Source organism: Apus apus, chromosome 26 (genome assembly GCF_020740795.1).
Source record: "Apus apus isolate bApuApu2 chromosome 26, bApuApu2.pri.cur, whole genome shotgun sequence".
Classification (NCBI taxonomy): Eukaryota; Metazoa; Chordata; class Aves; order Apodiformes; family Apodidae; genus Apus; species Apus apus.
Window position 1 is genome coordinate 880,646 of NC_067307.1, and position 16,275 is coordinate 896,920.

The window sequence follows — 16,275 nt, forward strand, 5'->3', positions numbered from 1 at the left end:
CAGGTGTTGTGAAAGGCTTTCAGCCCACAGTTGTAGCTTTCCCCTTCATGTCCCCCATGTCTCAGTTCCCAGACTTATCCTCACTTTTCCATCTGATGTACCTTTTCTCCATATTTAGTCAGCTGAGCCTGAACTCGGCTTCCAGATACTCTGAAATGTTGTGTCACTCAGCAGGAAACTTATTCTTTGCAACATCTGCTTGGCAGGAATTGCTTTTCCCTATAGATTTCTAAAATGGGCAGTTCAGCTGGACTAACCAGCAGTTCAGGGCATAAAGGAGTCACTTAAGAAATCTTACTACTAAATTCTTGAATTATAAATCTAACTCACAGTTTGGAGTCCTGAATTGTGTCCCTCAGCTTCCTATCTCTTCTAGAACTGGTCTCTGCAGGTGAACTGATAATTAGGATTGATTACTATCCCTATAGGAGAACGGTCTGCTGCTGAGAATGTAGTGAAAAAATTCAGGCAACAAAATCTACATTGGTCTCCTAGTTGTTGTTAAACAATACTGGGCTCAAAAAGGTTGGTTCCACTGGCTGGAGCCAGCCTGAGGAAGGCTCCCTAAAATAGCCTCCTGCTCTATTCTTATATGGGAACCATGGCAGTTAAGTGACAGTTGCTTCTGGGAATCACATTGTTTGTGTCTTTGTCTCCTTCAGGGGGGTGATGATCTCCAAAGAGCACAACAGCACGCATCGCTGACACGGCAAACTTCACTCTCCCCTTCAAAGCAAGCCAGAAGCTGATATGGACAAACTTTAATTTGCAGGCCAGGAGCTCAAGTGACAACTGCTCCACAGCACGGGGAAGCTCTGATTGACACGTCAGACCCTGAAGATGGGTAGTGGCAGGTATCTCAAATGACACTGCTAAGCAGACACAGTAGCAGCAACCTCCACCTAATCAGGTTTCTTCTAAGCCAGTGTAAGGCTGAACCAGGACTAGCACAAGGTAATTAAAAGCATCACTAGTTTCCTCTTGGGAGAAACCTAAAATTGAGACCTTTTGCAATATTTATGTTACTTAAATATTGAATGTTCCCAAAAAGGCAGAAATTATTTTAACCTGCAGTTCCATTATTTCTCATGATGCAACCCCAAAAAGCAGGATAAACAGCCTCAGTTTTTTGTAGTTTCATTTCTGCACTCCAAGAAAAATGCAAAAGTAGTTAAATTTTACTAGAAAATGGTGGCTATTAACTGTGTTTTACTGGTAAACACTAAGGAAGAAAGGTAGATTTTCCAATATGCTTCTGGATCCTTCTCATTGTTCCTGGTGCTGCACTTCTAAAATGTTCTTACAAGTTCTTTTCCCCAGCAAAGTCAGGCAAATGTTGCCTGTAGGACCTTCTGAGAACTGATCTCATCACTCTTTCTACATGAAAAGGGAGTGAAGTACAACAGCCTTGCATGAACATTATCAGCCACTCACCATGGCTTTCCTCCCTGAGAACTCCTCTGACTGCTCCAACTGCACCCATTCTGTGGGGCCTCTGAACGTTTCAAAGGCCATTTTACTAGGTGTTCTTCTAGGGGGGCTGATAGTTTTTGGGGTTTTGGGTAATATTCTGGTTATCCTCTCTGTAGCCTGCCACAGACATCTTCAGAGTGTCACTCACTATTATATAATTAATCTGGCTGTAGCTGATCTCCTCTTGACTTCTACTGTCCTGCCCTTCTCAGCTACTATGGAGATCTTGGGCTACTGGGCCTTTGGGAGAATTTTCTGCAACATCTGGGCAGCTGTTGATGTCCTTTGCTGCACTGCTTCCATTATGAGCCTCTGTATCATCTCGATAGACAGATACATCGGGGTGAGCTACCCACTGAGATATCCAAGTATAGTGACAGAGAAGAGAGGCCTCCTGGCCTTACTGTGTGTTTGGGCATTGTCTCTGGTGATATCGATTGGACCTCTTTTCGGCTGGAAGGAACCAGCACCAGAAGATGAGACCATCTGTCAAATCACCGAGGAGCCCGGCTACGTGTTGTTCTCTGCTCTAGGCTCCTTCTACCTCCCCCTGACTATTATCTTGGTGATGTATTGCCGAGTGTATGTAGTGGCCAAAAGGGAAAACAAAGGTCTGACTTCTGGTCTGAAGACAGAGAAGTCACATTCTGAAGAAGTGACCCTACGGATCCATCGTAAAAATGCTCCCGAAGCAAGCGGATCAGCATCCAACCCCAAGAGCAAGCACCATTTCTCAGTGCGTCTCCTCAAGTTCTCCAGGGAAAAGAAAGCTGCCAAGACTCTGGGAATAGTTGTGGGATGCTTCGTTCTCTGCTGGCTTCCATTTTTTGTAGTAATGCCTCTTGGTAAGTAAAGCAAATCCCTCTACCTTTCACAGCACCTCCCCTGGAAGGAGGGCCGTGTTCGTGACTGTGCACAATAATGCTGACCAGAAAAGCTCTGAGGGAGTAATTTTCTATTGGAAAGCTGGTAAAATATAAGCATGCACCATCACAAAGTAGTGAAGGGAAAAAAGAAGTCTCAAATGAAAGGAAACATCTCTGGTGCAAAGAGAAACAAAATTATGAAAATAATAGAAAGGATTTAGTACTGTTTTTCCATACAGAAATTACTCTTTCAGAACCAGGACTGTTATTTCTGACCAACTCTGGTAAAGGAACAATATCTTGGGGGGGGGGGGGGGAAGCGGGGGGGGTGTTGTATGTTTATATGTAGGTTTGCAGCCCGTTCTTCAGGCGACACAAATACGTAAAATGTCAGGATAGAAATATATTCAGGGTCAAATCACCTGTTTACAGACTTGGGGCCAGATCTCTTGGAGTGCCCAGCACCTAACAGTTCCCACTATAAGGAAAAAAAAAAAATCAGCTTCCTACCAGGAAGTTCACACTATGAGATACCATATTCCTAATTAAATTAATGTATTTTTTCATTTATTGTATGATCAGTCAGAGAAGAGCAGTGACAACCCTTCAAACTAATTTTATACTCTTCTGGCTCGCATCTGTTGTGGAACCCACTGAGCCCACTGGCTAAACACTGGCTTCAACCATCATGCCAAATATGCATATTTATTCACTAGATATAATCCTACAGGGGAGGAAATTTGGGGATTTGTTCTGCTTTGCTATCACCAAAATATGAAGTAGTAATTAGAATTTTAATTAAACCTTGCTCAGTTAGCTTTAATGCAATTTCAGGATTCAAAAGCAGAATACTAATTACATACCTATATCTGAGTGTGATGCATGTGGCACATCTCACTGAACTTTACTTTGCAATAGCTGTACTAAATACTAGTTTGTTGAAATATGGAGCCTTAAATCTGTTACTTGCTTCATTTCAGTAGCTTTTCTTATGGAAAGGGATTATGCTGGACAAAAAAAAATTAGTTAGATTGTGTGGAAGCTTTAGTTATTAACAGAACAATGTGCAAAATTGAGGAAAAGAAAAAACAGCCTTACCTAAACATGAATAGAAAGATTTGCAGACTTACTTATTATTAAGCCTTATAAAAAACTGTTCTTTTCCAATTAACTTCTACTAGATTTACCAATATTACCAAGTTGTTTCAGGAAAACCTGTTGGTAATGTTGCCATGTGAAAAACATAAAAATACAGAATCTTTTCTGTTAGTCATTACTGGGAAGTGCTGGAGCAAGGGATGTTTCATGAGGAGAAGCCCTGAAAGGCCTGGCTTGTGCTGTCCAGGATGTCAGCATGTTGGAATGCTGGTTGCCAAGATGCCTGAAACATACCCAAAAAGGGTTCACAGGAACGCATTAAACACACTTCTTTTCATCTGCAAGTCTGGTTGCCCACACAGAGCTGTTGTTAATTAATTTGCTTTGGATTTAAGAAATTTTCTGGATTCAAGAGTGACTTTGCATCTTTCTTTTATCCCTTACAAGGAAACTTTTTTGAGGTTAGTTTCACTGTCTTTGAGGGGTTAACTCTGCTATTTTTAAAGACTAGAATAAGTCTTTCAAAACCTATTTGTTCCTTTTCTTTAAAGCCAAAATAGTTATTAAACAGAAAAGTGGCGGAAAAAAACCGCCTTCAAAAATCCTCAAGAAACCTCCTCAGGCAGTGTCCCACCCAGAGGTGATTGCACAAGGCACGCCACACCTATACCATGCAGAACAGTTTCCAAAAGACAGTGAGAGAAGTGATGGAGCCAGGATCACACCACAGGTTAGTGGCAGGGGTCAGACTTCTCAGCTATACAGAGCACTGCTGCTGAAACCAGTGGCAGCTGTAGAGTTCACAACACAGCTGGCTGGGCAACAGGAGCTTTGCTGTGTAGCAGGCCAGCTCTGCGGCTTTACGGCCACAGGAAAAACCTATAAATGGAGCCATCAGCTGCTGTAGGCCACTTAATCTGTAGGAGTCATTGCCTTTTAGAAGCAGACCTTCAATGAAGGCTGCCCATGAAACAGACATTCTTTAACTGTGTCACCGTTTGACTCAGGTCCGATAGCAATGCTCTCCATCCCCTCCCCCTCCCACCCAGGTAGGGAAGGAGAGAGAGAAAAAGAGAGAGACTTGGCTGGATTGAAAACTAAACTACACAACTTTAATTAAACAGTAATGAATTATATAAGAAAAAATATATACAATTATATACAGATATGTTCAGGTATGAGCAAAAGCCTCTCGCCTGCCCCCACCCCCAGCAACTCCCACCACACTCCCCTGAGCTGGAACAGTTCCGAGAAATCCCGGAGCTGCTGCTGGAGAAAAGCACAGAGTAATGAGGGTCAGGAGAGCTCGAGCCTAAGGGTGGATGGTGATGGATGGACGGAAGAGAAGGGAAGAAGAAGGAAGGAAGTTGTCTCCTGTGATCTCTGACCTTCCTCTGAGCTTACGTAGCTATATGGAATGGAGTATCTCTGGCCAATTTCGCTGTCTAACTCAGCCTCCTACGGGAGGGGGGGGTCATAGATCTCCCCATAGGGTCTGAGCAGGCAGAGTGAAGGTGCAACCTTGAAGACGCAGCAGTTAGAAAAACATTCCAGTGTCTTATCAGCCTTAGTCAGAACAGAGTGTTGCTAGTTAAAAGAAAGCTCACTGAAGAAAAAAAAAACAAAACAAAAAACAGTAAAAAGGAAAATTGGCTTCATCCTGGCTCAAACCAGGACAAACTGTGCTACACAAACCACTTCTGACAACTGGCAGGCACTTGCCACTCTATGCAGGAGAAGTTCCCAAAATATAAGTTTGTTTTACTGTGATCTACAGCATCTTCAAGATCCCCACAACTACTAAAATCAGCTGTACCAGCCAAGAACCAATGTAAAATAAGAAACACCAGGCTTGTTAAAGTGTGTAACAAATTGGGGTAGAAACTTTAGAGGTGTAGGTAAGGGAAAGGCAAACCTAATAGAAAGACATCAAGAGAGGGATAAAGGCATGATACCTGTATCAGGAGATGTTGCTGATAATACTGAAACAGGCTGAGTATGCCTGCCATAAGACAATATCTTAATTAAAATCAGTGTGCAAAGTTACCATTTGCAAACTGTGTAAGTCATGTCTTTCTTACCTTCTTAGATTCATTAGCTTCATTCCAGGCAAAAAGTCTGTGCAAAGGCTTTCAATCCAACACTCCAATACACCTTCTTCTCTTTTGGCTTTGATGTTTGCGGAGTAAGCCAGGGAATGATAATTCTGCTGCATGAAAAGAACCGAGGTTAAGATTTGTTTTTTCTCTGCACACTAGAGTGCAAACCCACTTTTCACACTTGAAAAGTTTTTTAATGCTGACCTTCACACTTTGGTTACCCTTTACTTGGCTCCTTTCTCAGAACATAACTGCACTAAAGCACTCCATTCAAATAGCTCAGAGGAGTGCAAGCCAGTTGTCATAAACAGGGATTATACCCTGTGTACCCTTTACATTAACAGGGACACACTGTTTCACTGAAGAGAATTAAAATCTATGGTCACCATACCTGAGCAGAAGCAGGCAGAGGTGGCAACTACGACAGGTTCAGCTGACAGCCTGGTAACCACCAGATAAAGGCAAAACAGAGTCAGGAAAGAACAAGCCTAAACCTGCCTGCATCCCTCAAAGAGGGCTAAGGAGAACAGCCTGAGCTTATTTGCACCTCGTGGGCTAATAGACAGAGGGATTGTGGGTAGAGGCCTCAGATGAGGCTCATCTGGGCAATTAATATTTGTTAGGCCATAGCATTCTGCAGTAGCAGGCTGGCACACAGCATGCTTCTTTCACTTCTGTTTTTTGTTTTTCTCTTACAATTGCAAAGAGATACAGATATAGACAGAAATACAGAATAGTCTGGAAATTCAGAGCATGTCCATAGTGATGTAACCCCAACCTCAACATTACCTTGGAAACTGGTGCCAACTGACAGAGCAGACCTTTTCATGGAGGTGGAAGACACTTATGGGTTGCTCTAGGAATTGTTCATAGTTTCTTCTCAACAACATTGATGACAGTGCTTGGAGGTCACTTTGTACAGAACTGGTAGCAAAAAGAAAAAGGGTTGGGTATTACAAAAATGGTTCTATGTTACAAACTCAGAGCTTGCTGTGGCAAGCTAGCTTATATCTATCTGCTTGTAGATGTTGCTTTCAGAAGCATTAAGAAGAACAAAGGGAAAGCTTGAGCCAGGATGTCACAGGGGAAAATGTTCAGCCCGCTAAACTGGGCAAGGGAGAGGAAGGCTTTTAGCATTTGTCAATCATTCTCATGATGAAGACAGCAGACGAGAATACGCTGGAGGGCGTTTATATTTGTAGAACAGTAGTAAATTAGTCTTGTGAACTGACACAAACACTATCAAGGGAATAGTCTAATCCTGTCTATGTGCCTGACTGTAGCTGGTTTCTAATTATTGTTTTGTGGTGTTTTTTTTAATTGAGTCAAAGACAATGACTCTTTACTTTCACTAGAGCTAAGCCAGAAAAATAAAAAGCATTTTTCCATCTCGCCATTGATGCAGTATCTCAGGAAGTCAAAAGGTGAGGAGCAGGAACTTGCACTGGTATCTGGAGGTTGACAAATTTATCCCTGTGTTTTCCTGTGATGTTTACATTTGTTGTAGATTAATAAGGTGGCTGATTTAACTATGGCACCTTGCTTGGGCTCCAGAGGTCCAGGTTCATACCCAGTCCGCTCACTGTAAATGAGAAACTTATTTTTGGAAGTCAAAGGTGACCAGACATGTCAGAAATGCTGCAGCTGTCTGAATGCTGTCAGATACAGGAATTCATTTACTTTCATCATGCTACTAAGGCATGATTGACCTGTCCTCTTCTATGCTGCAATTCCAGGACAACAGAAAGGTGTCATTTTGTCTGCTGCGCTTCAAGGACCCACCTAATTTTTGGCACCAATGAAAAACCTATCACGTATAGCTTTATGGCCTCTCACTCAAGGTCATCTGAACTTCAGTTCTATGTATTCTCCTGCCAGAAGTGCTCATATCAACTCCCATGGTTTCTGGATAAGCCATCCTGCATCCTGCCCACTTACTGCCAAAGTAACTGGGCTTTAGACCACGTTCCTTTGTCATCGTGAACCAGAATATGACAGAGCTGGGTCAGGAAATTTAAGCCAGGGTCTCTGCTTCACCCGTATCTTGTCACAGCAGGAGTTCAAATACCTACTACTGCCTTTAAGTTTATACTCTGTGATTCACTCTGTTCCCTGCCTACCAGCTCCTTTCAGTGGTGGTTTAATGAGCACAATCTGGAAACACCATTTCAGAGTAACACACAGGATCCAATGGAGTGAGAAACTGAGAGCAGTTTAAACATGGGGCTCAGGGTCTTTTGGGGACACAAGATGGCAGTGCTTCATCCAGGCCCTCAGTGTTTATGTAGCAGTATAATGGGAACTGCCATGGTGTCAACTCGGATCCCTCAGAAACAAGTTAACTCTAAGTGCTGAACATAAAGTCACCAATTTTGTACAGAATGAAGTCAATTTTGATTAATGATACTGAAGCAATGGGTCATATTGTGTTACCCTGCGAAGGCAGTGTTAAAATAAGGTGTTTAAATGTTGGGAAAATAAGTTTGCTAGTGGAGAAAATAATAAGGAGAAAAGCATAGATTTTATGGGAAATAAAATTGTGAATGTTTTAAATTTATTTCTAACTAATCACAAAGACCATATTTCATAAATACAGTCTGGAAAGGCCTTGTTGGTCTAGGTTGTTAACCCAGCTACACTGAAGCCAATGACAAAGATCTTGCTGACACCCCTGTGGCTAACATTTCTCCACCATTACCAAGTGCTGAAATGTTGTGTCCCACTAACTCATAACACAGCACAGCAGCAGAAGGAACTGGTGATATTAATAGCCATTTACCCTGAAAACAAAACAGAAAAAGTGGAGTCAGTCATGCTATGTTTTGTGATTCACATATCTGGTTCTCCTGCATGCACTACCTGTCACAGAAGGCTTGTTCTTCTCTTTGAGATGTTCCTGCTTTGTGTATTCACCACTTTGAAGTCCTTGGAGTAAATGAACCAAGAACCTAATTTTTCACTCCCTCTCAAACTTCATGGTGCAATTTAGGAGTTGTTAGTGATTGAAAGGCGATGAGTGATTCTCCCACCACACCCAGCAAATGTCACGATTTGTCTTCAATTTGGATTCGTAGTAGATAGATACTCAGCTTTTGATGAAGAAAATTCCAGTACTGCTAGCCTCAAGGATTGAAAAATTCTCCAACTGACAACCATGTAATGACAAACTTGTAAGACAGGCTGAGAAAGACTCATTTTTTCAAGCTGTTCTCTGAATAGTGGGGGGTTTTTTAATTCTTAAAGGAAAGTTAAGAATTTACTCTAAGTACATAACTCTGAGAGCAAGGGTTTCAGGACAAATATCAAGTATCTAAAAAATGTGAGCAATGAGATCCAGAATCATTCCACTGCAGTAACAGCATGGGAGCTGGAATTTCAATGACAATGAAACTGATTAGTAAAACAACGTGATTACTTGGGTTTACACGGGTAACAAACCTCAGTTTACCTTCCCATGGCTTTTTATCAGCTTTCTAAATCTGCAGCTGCACACAGTGAAGCTGGAAATAGTTGCTTACTGAGATGTTTGCTCTTTGCCAGAAATACCATCCATGTAAGTGGGTACAATATGAAACAGAGCACAAATTAGTTGTGAAAAAAATCCAACTAATCAGAGCACCATTCCCAGACTGACCAATGCCTGCTGCCTGTCCTTCCCACCTCTCACCTGTGTCCAAACACCTGCACTCTTCTGATGCCCCAGAGATCTGAATTCAGGCCCTTGTGAAAAGAAACAAGCTCTTGCTCCTCCTTCTATGTATCTTTATAATGGGTCAGGGATATCAAGGCACAAAGGCATCCTCATTTTCCCTCACAATATTCCAGGCTCTGGGACAAGCACAGCTATAATTGTGCAAGACTTGCCAGATGTAGGCTTTTGTCCTTCCTCACACCTATGAACCGCTGTTCTGCATTCATTACACTAATTTGATTGTACAAAACCCTGAAGCATTTCCTATTGTCCAGGGGTTCTTTGGTTCCATTTTTATTCCCACAGAAAATACTTTCCATAAGGGAGCAGCAGCGTGAGACATGCTGGGAGAGCATATATGTACATAGTGCAGCTGTTGAATGTCTGAAGCAATTAATATATATAAAAAAATATACTTTCCAGGGAGCGGTTTCTGTTTGACCTGAGATGCAGTATAGAGTGCCAGTCTTTTGAAATAAAGTTCAGTGCTAACATTGACCTTGGGAACACAGTATGTAACACATTTATCAATGTTTGTAGAGCAGACTGCCTCAAGAGAGATCTAGGGTGTCCCTGGTACAAAGTTAATCTCGGTGGGGACATCAGTGCTCCTCCGTGCTTCATCCTCTGGGTCTTTAGGGCAACTGCTCTGGAATAGCTGCTGCCTTCCAGCTTGACCCCTTTAGGACAGATCCCAGGACCTGGGTTTTAAGCTTTGCCTCCCTGTAAACCAAACCACTCTCCCAGTTTCCAGGCCACCTGTGATTCCAAAGGCGTATCTATTATATGTCAGAGGTAAGAGGTGCTAGGATTTTTGTTTGACTTCCGTAGGTTTAAAATGGGTGCCCCTCCTGATTCCCTAGGGCACTTCAAGCTCTGATAACACTAAAAATATGGCTGTTCTCTGCTCACAAGGTGCACAGGCACTGCTGTCATCTCTGACCGGAGTCTGCAACCGCAGACTTCTAGGTATTGCAGGCAGCTACTCATTGCAAGCTTTGAATACACAGGCCTTAGAGATTATTGCTGATCCCTCATCACATGTGGGGACAGCCCTGATTTCACCTCATACAGCCCTGATACAGCCCTCTCTGCCTTTCCTGTGTGTTTAGTCACCAGATTTGTGTAATAAAAAATAAAAGGGGGAAAAAAGTAATGAACCTAAACAGAGCTGCAAGACACAGTAGCAGAGATGGATTTTAACTCCACTGTGGGTCCATGGGTCACAAAAATGTATGAGATCTTATTCCCATGTTGCTAACAGAGACAATACAGAAAAAAACAACACAAGTTTCTGTAGTCTGGCAGCTTCTAAATCCCTCTGTGCTGTCCATCAATGAAACAATGTACATAAGGACTGGTTTTTGAACAACCTATAATCAAGCAGCTCTGTAACTTCTGACAAATTATGAAGTCAGGTTACATCTTTGTGATTGAATTGGCACTTAATCACCAGGAGGTACGTGGAAAACTTATCTCTCAGATCTGAAGAAACTTCAAGTTGACAAAGAGCAAAATTAATGATGAGGGGAAGAGAATGCAATCCTGACATTTTCAGGGGTGAGTGATTAAATACTTAATGGCAAAGGATCCCAGGAGGCTAACAGTACATTTTACTTTATTTAATTTTCCTATAACAAGCAGTTGAACTGTGCTGCTGACACTTGTGAGTCCTCAACCTTCTGAAAACAAAGCAGGAATTCAAGCATCATTTAGTCAATCTACAATTTAAAGGCATTAAGAGATCATTTGAAGTTTTCTTTACTGTATTTCCAGCACAGACTGCAGGGAGAGCAAGGAAGATGAAGCCTCTAATCAGTTTTGCCACTATTTACCAGTCTATTCCTGACAGTGTGCCAGGGAAGATATTACAGCCTGTGAAAGGGATACAAAATTAATTTTCAGAAAGAAAACTTTTCACTTCTCAACTTCCCCTCACTGCCCAGCTCTATTAGAGAATACCTGGATGGCAGCACTTTATTTATCTATTATTACTACTAGTCTGGAGTGAGTGAATTGGAAAAGCTTGCTCTGTAGAATTAGGTGCTATAATCATTTTGTTTTCTCAGTCCTGGCTGCTAGTAGGCAAGTATGCAAATCCAAGTTGATATTTTTCCCCTTTTTCCAGATATCCAGGTAGCCAACAGAAAAAGATTAGGGAAAGTTTCTGGCAGTAGTAACCAGCTGCCTGCAGTAGAAGGGCACTGTTTTCTGTGGCTCTTTGAATAGGATGTCACGCTTCTAAAGAGACACTGAGCAAATACTAGCATGTCAATAGTTACAGCAGTCCTGCACCATACAGAAGGATTTTACTCATTAGAGAAGATGCAGGAGATGAAATTTTTTTTTTTTGCACCATACATAATAGTTCAGTGGCTCCCAGTTTAGACATGGTGGTCTTAACTGACATTGCTTTGGAAGCTGAATAAGCTGTCAGCCTAAGAAGAGAATCCAAATTATTTTTACTTGGTTTTTACATTTAGCTCTGTTACAATTGGGTGCATTGATTATTGATTCCAGTTTCCGCGCTTTCAAAATGCTACAGACAATATTTCTTCCTATTGATACTTGTACCATTTAATTCACAGGACAACACACATTTATAATGAATCCTGGAGACAGAGCTTAAGTTGGTCTAAAGTTATGAAACATCACTGACAGGCACAATCAACTGTACAGCAGAGCAAAGCTACTGTCTTAAAGACAGAGTTGTATTTACCACTGGAGAGAAAGTGTTAAAGACAGCATGTGATGGGGTCTACAAATAGCAAAGTGTATGCTCTTAAAGCCACTTCCGTCACTATGTGCTGTTCCAAGGCAACAAGTCCCTACAATGATGAACCAAAAAAGGTTACGTTAATAAATTAGCATGCAGATCCCCACCCGAAAAAAAATATAAAAAAATCAAGAGACAGACTCTGACACCGGTTATTTTCTATTTTTAACAGACTTTGGCAAGGCACTAGCATTCCATTTAGAGCAAGCCAGAAGCTGCAGCAAAGAGGAATTGTTATTGTTTACTCATTTTTACACTCAGCCTCTCACAGCTGATTTCTTAAACCAAGATCTGTTTCACTTTTTGTCTTACCACAGAACGGGAAGGCGGTAGATATGCTGCAATTAAATGAGGAAATAAAGATAAAACTGAGTATGGTTTGGGCAATTAGAAGCCTTTCACTATTTTTCATCTGCCAATGACTTCAGCCAGAAAGTTCTTTGACAATGTTATTTAGTTGGTTTTCACTAAAGGAGAAAAGCATTAATTTGCTGAAAAAATTCTGGGTTGTGGATATGCCTGCCCTCTCAGGCTTAATGGCGGAATAGAAATTGCTTTATTTAGCACATTTCTGGTCTTAAAAACTGGTTGATACTGAAACTAATAGTGAAACTGTCCTACCTAGCTTGCTTGGAGCAACATAGAAGCTATTACAGAGGCAGCAAGGTTGATGCTTGTTGCCCAGGTTGTAACTGGGGCTGGAATCAGAGGCCCAGCTGCTCCAGTACAAGGAGCAAACTCCTGTGGCATTTTCTGCACTGCCTTTGGGTCTCACTTCTCTGCTGCTCCACCATACACCAGCTGGATGGATCTCAGGGGACCCTCCCAAGTCAAGAGATAACTGGAAGGCTTCTTACCCTGCCACATCTCTATCTCCCATTTCTTCCTGACAGCAATGTGTCCTCTAGGCCCATTAGCTCCATGCTGAGGGTAGGAGCTGGTGGCACAGCAAGAAGACATTGCTTCACATTTCACAGCAGAGACAGTGTTCACTAGAATGAGCAAGCCATTAATCACACTGCTCTATTTGTGTCTCTGGTTCAGGCAATATTTTGATAAATTCTCACACAGGCAAAAACACCCTGAGAATTCCTCTCTGGCTTTTACTGCTTGAAAGCATTTGCTGCACTTGCTGTAGCTTTGACAAAGACGGGAAGAAAAAGATTCAAACTGAAATCTGAGGTCTGAGAATTAAATTAGAACACTCTCTGATTGCGTTATTAGTTTTTCCTAAATCAGGGGAGTTCCAAGAACAGATCGATCCCTGTAAAGCTAAGGAGCTGCTTACAGACACAGTTAAACTGCAGAGGATGACAAATGTATTGATGCCTAAATCTTCCACAATATTTCTTAAAACATGCACATGCTTATGATTTTTTTTTCCACAGGGAAGCAGGAAGACCAGCATTTGTCAGTTATAAACTTGACTATAAAGTCCAAAAGAAGCCAATTATGTTTTCTGGGAATTTATTTTTCTTCCTGTGCCCAAATTAAGTACTGACACTGGCATGACAGAACCACTTCTTTTGTTTTTCCCTCCCATTCTTTTAAAGGAGGCAAGAAACAGCCTTTCCCCTTGATAAAACACGGCAAATATTTTTCTGGTTCTACATTCATTCTGCAGAATTGGTCTGTTATGCTGTTATCACTTATTCCCACTCCAGCATCCCATAGAGTTTAGTTTTCTGGTTATTTCATATTCAGACAACATTATTTTTACATCTAAGCAAAGAGAAGTACCAACTAAAAGAACTACAGGATCTTGTTACAATGGCCACTTTCCAGTATCATTCAAGAAAAGCAACAAGTTTCTAAACAACTCTCTGTAAGCAACTGTGTTGACTCTTTGACATCTTAAATATATCTTTGTAGCTCTATAACATCTCCCCATGAGTAAATCTCTTAAGCATTTACTGACATCCTATTAAAATCATTTAAAGTTGCAGCAAAGAGCTCAAGTTGTAGTTAGAGAAAAAAACAAAAGTTTGGCAGTAGGAAAAATGTTCAATATTTTAGACTGGCAGATAACTCATAATTAAATCCTTTGTTATATGTAGTAATCTATTTTTTACAAAGGATATTAGTAATATTATTTACTTTTCAATTTGCCTGGTCAGCTGTATGTGCTAAGACTAATTAATGTACAATTTATGGCTCTGTCTCTCATATGCTGACTAAGCTTCATAAAAAATTTTCAAGTTTTTTGAATGTTACCCTGCCTTCTACAGAATAAAAAGTCACAAAGTACTTTCCTTACTAAGGAGTCATCTAAGTTCTTGTTCTTTTAATCATCCATATTAAAAGAGGTAACCTTGCAAGCATGTATCAATACAGGTACTATGACTGTGCACAAGACCCTCTCGAGACAGTGCTTGTTTATGTAAGAAGGAACCTTTCTTTTACATCTCTGAATTTTAGATGTATTCTGTGAGACTGAAAAAAGTGAAGAGTTAGATTTTCTAAAGGTTTAAAGGGAAAATGAGTACCTAATACTGATTTTTTTTAAGACTTCTAGCTGGAACGCAGCCAACTCAGTAATCTTACTTCTCAATTACTCTGACTTCGGAAATGGTGTGATTTTCTTGCCATTTGAAACTCCTTTTGATGACATCCTAGATATGACTATGGCTAACTAATCTTGAATTAGAAATGTTGGAGGAAGGAATTTTCCTCTGTCACTTGAAACCAATCCTCTTGCTCACCTCTGGCTCTAACTGGGAAAACAATGCCTGTACAATAAAGTAGATGTCTTGAATTATTTCTGATAGAACATTCATGTAATTGTATGACATCATACATTCTGAAATACTTTATTCCTGCAGGATTTGAGCTTTGAGTAGTAAGTTTTCCAAGACAGAACAGAATCTTATTTATTTTTTCCAGTGTTTCTTTGGTTACCTGCAATTTCTCACTGCCTCTGCCTTAACACTGTGTATTTTCCACTTTAGGTTCTTTCTTTCCTGCAATCAAACCCCCGGACACACTTTTTAAAATAACATTTTGGCTTGGATATTTAAACAGCTGCATCAACCCCATAATCTATCCATGCTCAAGTCAAGAGTTTAAGAAAGCGTTCCAAAATGTCCTAAGAGCACAGTGCCTCCAAAAGAAGCAAGCAGCAAAGAAGCAATCCCCAAGTTTCAACCTCAACCATCCAACCAGTCAAAGCATGGAGAGCAGCAAAGGCGTCGTCCGGATCCCTGTAGGCTCACAAGAAACCTTCTATAAGATTTCCCAGTCAGATGGGGTATGTGAATGGAAGATATTCTCCGCTGTGCAAAGCATGCCTGCAAAAAATGCAGTTTCTAAAGACTGTATTGCAGCCAAAGCAAAAAGCAAAGGCTTCCTCCAGGAATGCTGCTGTGCGGGCACTTCAGGGAACCTTGTCCATGAAAACTGTAAAGTGCCAACTATTAAAATACACACCATCTCCCTCAGTGAGAACGGGGAGGATGTTTAAAGGAATGAATGTGCCTAGCAGCACAGGCTGGCAAGCACATGGCTCTGATAGGGTATTGCTCTTTTTACTGGGAAGTAGCAGTGGATGCTACAACAGTTGAAGGAATCTGGGTGAAACAAATACCGTAAAACAGAGCCAAAGCTTTTGAGGAGTGATGTCTTTTTAAGTGCTGGTAGCCTGAACAATGCCCCTTAAAACAGTGAATAGCTTCAGTGGATGGTGAGCACCCTACAGTCTTCCAAGAGACTGGTCTCTGCAAGTCATTTGCCTGACACTTAAAGGCTTCATTTTTCAGTTTATTCCCGTTTCAAAGTTCTTACTGCTCTGATTTAGGTTCAATGGGGGGAAAGAGCAAACAAGTCCCTGAAAGGGTACTTTCAGACAGCTCCACATGTAAAGACATTTTGTGATATTGGCCGCCCAGAAAAAAGCTAAACCTCTATTCAGCAGCCAGGAGAGCTAAGGTTGGGAGGCTCAGGTATTGGGACAGTGTTTACAGATCTCTGCTTACATTTCATTAAGGGACTGTGGACAAGCATATTCTCCGACCACGTCTTGCCTCTTTTTTTCATGTCCAGGTGCTGGGTCAGGGAGGTCCTTGTTGAAGGGGACAGGCAGCTATCTGGATCTGCATCTTCAGCTGGGCAGCCTCTTTGCTCCTCTTTCCAGGGCTGCACCAGCTGGGGATTTGGTCTTCCGTAATGCTCACAAAGCTGCTTGTCCTCCACCTACCTGGAAAACCAGCCACTTCAGCTCAGAAGGGATAGTAAAAATCCCTCTCTTGGCTCTTTCCCTGCTTGGAGTCACTCCAG

At 41.5% G+C, this 16,275-nt stretch overlaps 1 protein-coding gene across 1 annotated transcript; it reads left to right on the plus strand.

The window, feature by feature from the left end:
* The first annotated feature begins 1,393 nt into the window (after nt 1–1,393).
* On the plus strand, nt 1,394–16,006 carry ADRA1A (adrenoceptor alpha 1A). The gene is made up of 2 exons (XM_051640794.1): nt 1,394–2,318; nt 14,952–16,006. The coding sequence occupies exons 1-2, from the start codon at nt 1,436–1,438 to the stop codon at nt 15,461–15,463; spliced, it is 1,395 nt and encodes a 464-aa protein (XP_051496754.1). The 5' UTR covers nt 1,394–1,435; the 3' UTR covers nt 15,464–16,006.
* The last annotated feature ends 269 nt before the right edge of the window (nt 16,007–16,275 follow it).